The sequence below is a fragment of the Leucopleurus acutus genome (genome assembly GCF_964270905.1).
Source record: "Leucopleurus acutus genome assembly, chromosome: 2".
Lineage (NCBI taxonomy): Eukaryota > Metazoa > Chordata > Mammalia > Artiodactyla > Delphinidae > Leucopleurus > Leucopleurus acutus.
In genome coordinates this window covers 167,768,164-167,773,477 of record NC_139143.1, presented here as the reverse complement: position 1 = coordinate 167,773,477, position 5,314 = coordinate 167,768,164, and the positions used below count along the sequence as shown (strand labels likewise).

Here is a 5,314-nt window from a genome sequence, read left to right as displayed (position 1 = left end):
AGTGGGTGTCTGTGCCCCCTGCTGGCCTCAAGGCCACAGAATTGGGAACAGAACACCTCACTTGAGGTTTTTTTTTTTTTCCTTTTTTTTTTAAATGTCCAAATCATGCACATGCTGTAGTCCAGAATCAAAGCACTTTTGAAAAGTGGCTGCATGTCCATCCTCCAGGGCCCGCGAAGCCACATTCCAGGGGCCTGTTTACATGGCAGCAGCATCAGTCCCCAGTAGCCAGCCCATGGCTGGGACTAATCTGTCCCCCTCCTCCGATCCAGTTTGCAACTTTTAGTTCTTGGAGGTAGGCAAGTCATTGTATTCCCACAGGCTTCTCCAGGCTGGAGGCAGGAGTGGGGCTGTGGAATTCCAAAGCACAAAAGGTGCAGTGGGGGTTAGCCCTCCTGTGCCTCAACTTACCACCAACCAGCCTCCTGCCTTCTGGTTCTGCCAGGTGCTCCATGCAGGGGACAGGAAGTGGGAGACTGCCAGGGCCCAAATGGGTGGGGGAGAAAGAACCAGAGGGGAGGTCCACAGGCTCTCTCTGTCCTGAGAGAGTGGGAGAACAGAGTAGAGAGTCACATCATGGGGCACTTGGCCCTGTTTTACTTGATCAGGTTGGGGTGGGTGGGCACGACTCTTCAGAGGCCGGAGCCGCAGGCCATGGCAAAGCTGGGTTCCTGTCAGCTCGACAGGAAGTACTGAGGACATGGATGGAGGGGTGGGTCTGGCAGGGAAGAGCCTATTTGGGCAGTGGGCCCAGACCCGGCCCTATGGATTATATCCTCTGACCTTTACTCTGCTCTGAGCATGTCCTTTCTGCAGCTGCCTTTCAGCACAGGTGGTTCCACTGGGGAGAGCTGACGCTGAGTGACAGGATGGGAAGCCAAAGGTGCATTCTATGACAGACTCTTCCCTAGTCAATGAGGGGGAACTCGGCGCTCCTAGGGGCGGGCTGGGTGGTTCCCCCCTAGACATCAGCCTCTGCTACTGATCTCTCCTCCAGGAATTTTGCTGACCTTCCCACTTTCAACCTGTGCCACCTATCTCGGTAAGCTGGTTTCCTCACTGGCCCCGGTGGCTCCACGGGGGTGGCCCTAGTGCCTCCTTCCACTGCAGCATGGCTGTCACCAGGTCACCCCTTCTGTCTTGATCCTCTTTCCTCAACGGTGACTCAGGCTTGAGCCGGGCAAGGGACCTTGCTTTTAGCTGCTTCTCCTCCACCCAGGAGAGAGGTTGACCCCCTCCCAGAAAAAGAGCTGGAACACAGGGGATGTGGTCTGAGATCCCAGGTTCCTATGGCCCTCTCTCACTATTCTCTTCTCTCTGTAGCTATAAACCAATGTTCTTCCCTGCCCTTTGGGTAATGGAGAGCTGCTGCTGGGTATGTGTTGTGCCTGCCCAGTGAGTTGGGGAAAGAGGACAGTCAGTAAGCCCTCCTCTGCTCAGAGCTCCTGATTCAACCCCCCGGGAACCGGGAACCGGGAACCAGGAACCAGGACCAGGCCAAAGCTTCCATGGCACCAGGCCCTGGCAGCAGCCTCAGAGCTGCTGGAGGTAGGAGGGAGCCCACCTTCTGTGTTTCTTTCCTTCCCCTTCCTATGTTACTGGAGCCCCTTGTCTTCAGTTAAGACTCCTCTGAGCTTGTTTTCCCACTGGGTGGAACAGAGTAGAAAGGAGAAGGGAGGACCTCCAAGAGGCAAATCCTTTTGTCCTCTTGGGTAAATGAGCTTGCCCTAGTGCACATGGAGACCAAAAGCCTCTGATTTTTAATTTCCATAAAAATGTTAGAGAAGTGTGAGTGTGTGCGTGTGTGTGTGTGTATACACATATATATATATGTATATACACATACACATATATATATATATATTTCTTTAAGTTTCTGAGTCTTTGATATGTCTATACAAACAATCTATTCCCTCTGCTCTGAAGCTGGAGTGATACACATGGAAAAAGCTCTGTGTGGGTTTCATTCGAAGATGTTAATTAATTAAATGATTAAAACTTGGCTGTGGCTGCTGCTTCTTAATGGGGTGGGTCAAGGTCATGGTCTGGGCCCACATTTAGAAGGGACAATGTTCTGGACCCTAAAGTGAGCTTCTTCTTTTTAACACTGCTAAAGGGGAAGTCAAGGTGTCTGCCATCCAGCCTAGTCCACCCCCGCTCCCATTACAGGGTCAAAAGTCCAAGATACAAACAGCCCGAGGCTGGGTGAGGGGCCCAGAAGCTGCTACACACTGTGTTCTCCTTTCCTGAGATGGTGCAGCTCACAGACAGGTCCTGTCCAGACACCCTTGTTCAGACATTTGAATTTATGACAATGATGCTTAGTGGTCCTGATTGAGATGCCTTATGGAGAAGCACCGCACCCTCCCTGAAGAAAGAACCAGGCTGTGCCGTCCAATAACACGCAGCTGGTTTAGGGAGTGTCCCCCCAGCAGGATCAAAGGGCAATCCAGGAGTCCTGGGGCAGGCTCTGCCCCCAGCGACAAGCCTCAGGGTTGGCAAGCATTCGGGAAAGGTGCCAACCACTTGGTAGACCACTAGGTTCTCTGTTTTCCCTTCCCTTCCCTTTTCAAATCCCACAGTTTCCTGTTGGGGAGAGGCTGTAATTAGCCCAGTTCAGGCACCAGATCCCAGCCAGAGGCATAGCTGCTGGGATAACGCTAAGAAAACTGGAAACCAATATTTTTCCAGTTACAAGGATTATGGCATAAACTTTTTCTGAGTTAACATCATATTGAAACCGGATTTGTCAGGTCAGCTGCCAAGGGAAGAAGGTAGGGCTGCACTCCCTGCATTGCCCCGTGCTCATCACTACCCGGGAGTGTCAGCCTTTCCCTGCAGCCAGACAGGATGATCCTGGATCCTGGGGAGGCTGAGCTGCACCTCACCGAGTCTTGCACCTCACAGAGTCCCAAATTTCCTGCTTCAGTGTCCTGGGAGATGGGTAAGCAGATGATGGATGGAGCAAATTAAGGAGACAGCAGATGACTCAGGATGATGAGAGAAGGGAGGAAGACGCCAGGTTGGCTAGCTGATGTTCCCCCCTTTCAGTGATTTACAGGAGATGTACCCTAGCTTGGTCATGAAGTTGGTTTGCTTCCACTGTGCGATGCACTCCTCAGAAATTTTGAAGTCAGCCTGGACAAGAAAAACAACAACAAAAGTGATTATAGTGATGGTGGCAAGACTACAAGAAAACAAAGACTCTTATACTACTAGTAGTGTAAATTGACTCAACTTCTCTAAGAGGGCAGTTTGCGAAAAGCTTTCATTTCAAGGTATTTCTGTCTTTTGCCTAAGGGAAGTCCATTTTAGGGATTTAGTTGTAGAAAATAATCATGAATAAATACAAAGAACTAGGTACCAGGACATCCATCGTAGCATTCTAAGAGTGAAAAACTGAGAACCACCTCAATGTCTAATAAGGTTTGGGGTAAATTATGATCATTATGATATAATACTGTATATATGTATGTATATGTGTGTGTGTGTGTGTATGGTTCTCCCCCGCCCCTCAGTATTTAAGAAGATGGGGAAATCTTTGAGGCCTAAAGTTAAATTAAAAAAAAAAAAAGAAGAGGGACTTCCCTGGTGGTCCAGTGGTAAAGAATCTGCATTCCAATGCAGGGGATGCGGGTTCGATCTCTGGTCAGGGAAATAAGATCCCACATGCTGCGGGGCAACTAAGCCTGCGCGCCACAACTACTGAGCTCACGTGCCTCAACTAGAGCCTGCGTACCGCAAACCATAGAGCCCACGTGCTCTGGAGCCCGTGCCACAACTAGAGAAGAGAAAACCCACAGGCCACAACTAGAGAGAAGCCCGCACTGCAGCAAAGAGCAACAAGCAGATCCCACATGCCGCAAGGAAGACCCGACACAGCCAAATAAATAAATAAATATTTTTTTAAAAAAGAAAAATAAACATGGTATGACTCAAACTATAAATATATTATCACTATGCATAGAGAAATTCCAGAAGGAAATAATCACTAATGACATCTTTCAGCATCTCTAGGTAGCAAGGACTATGGATGTTTTATTTTCTTCATTTCCCCCTACATTTTAGCCACTTCTACAATGAAAATTTATTTTATAGCTAGAAAAAAACAGTGGATTCAAAAAACTGGCCTGGAAAACTAGGAAAGGAGGGAGGGGACAAAGCCATTTGCCACTTGCAGGAGGATGGAGAGGTAGAAACCACTCTAAACACCCTCCAGAAATACTGTCTAGTTGAGGAAACAAGGAACTAACTAGGAAAAGTCACACGTGTAGTGTTAGTTCCACGAGGAGAGTGAATCTCTGCTGCTTTACTCAATGATGTAGCCCAAGCACCTAGAACAGTGCCGGACACATATATTAGGGTGCGGAATGAATGAATGAATGCGGGGCAGGCCATGTGAGTCAATGCCCCTGAAGCAAAGAGAATGAGTGCTCTCAGATCAAGGTGGGCAGGAGGGACCCCGGGAGGGCTCTGATCCTGGCTCCATCATTTCTGGTGACCCTGTGTGGCCTTGGCAGGTATCCTGCCAGATAAATTGGGGATCATCTATCACAGACGGAAGGTCAAATGAGGAAATGTCTCAAGTCCCTGACACAGTGCCTCAAACAGTCTGTCAGTGCTCAGTACCTGCGAGGGCCCACAGGCTCCTCAGGCACCTCATTTGACAGGTCTGGAATGAAGAAGGAAGAGGGGCTTAGACGCAGGAAGGCCCAGCTGGGAAAAGGGCAGGTGTGGATTCAGTAACAGAGCAATCTGGAGACAGTCCAGGCAGCCCTGGTATGAGGGAAAAAGTGCAGATTGTTACCTGCAATTTCTCAAAGACTTTCTTCTTGGGCTTAAGCTCTTCATCTGGTTGGCCTTTCTCATAGCCCTTCACAAACACTCGCTCACCAGGAGCAGAGCCGGCAGGAGGGTCCAGAGGCTCAACCTTGCGGCTTGCCCCTTCTCTGGGAAGACACACAGGACAAGATAAGAGTGAGGCTATGGACTGTCTCCAGCTGCCATGGAGGCCAAAGCACTGGGGCCTTTTCCTAGGGGCCTAATGGGATTTAGGGAACCCTCAATGCCAGGGCCCTAGGAGTACTTCACTGCTGTACTACGTCTCTGGATATCAGCCGCATTGGGTTAACCAGGGCTGAACTGAAATTCTATGTCAGGAGAGACTCCAAAATCTGGGCTTTTAGGGGAGGAAGTATATGACATAACAGCCAGCGAACTGGGTCTGAATCCTGGTTTCACCTCTTACTAGTAGAGAGACCTGAGCATGCACACAGCTTAGAATCTTCAATTCCTGTTTTAATAAAGTTAACTT

General features: G+C 49.4%; 1 protein-coding gene across 2 annotated transcripts in view; it reads right to left on the bottom strand.

Annotated features, from left to right (window-relative positions):
• Nucleotides 1-2,304: 2,304 nt before the first annotated feature.
• The window catches only part of YARS1 (tyrosyl-tRNA synthetase 1), a 30,515-nt gene continuing 27,505 nt past the window's right edge, over nucleotides 2,305-5,314 (bottom strand). For both annotated transcript variants that reach the window (XM_082832903.1, XM_082832904.1), the window contains 2 exons: nucleotides 4,808-4,949; nucleotides 2,305-3,138 (listed from right to left, as the gene is read on the bottom strand). In XM_082832903.1, coding sequence (XP_082689029.1) covers nucleotides 3,028-3,138; nucleotides 4,808-4,949 — 253 coding nt within the window. In that variant the 3' untranslated portion in view covers nucleotides 2,305-3,027. The remainder of the gene's footprint in view (nucleotides 3,139-4,807; nucleotides 4,950-5,314) is intronic.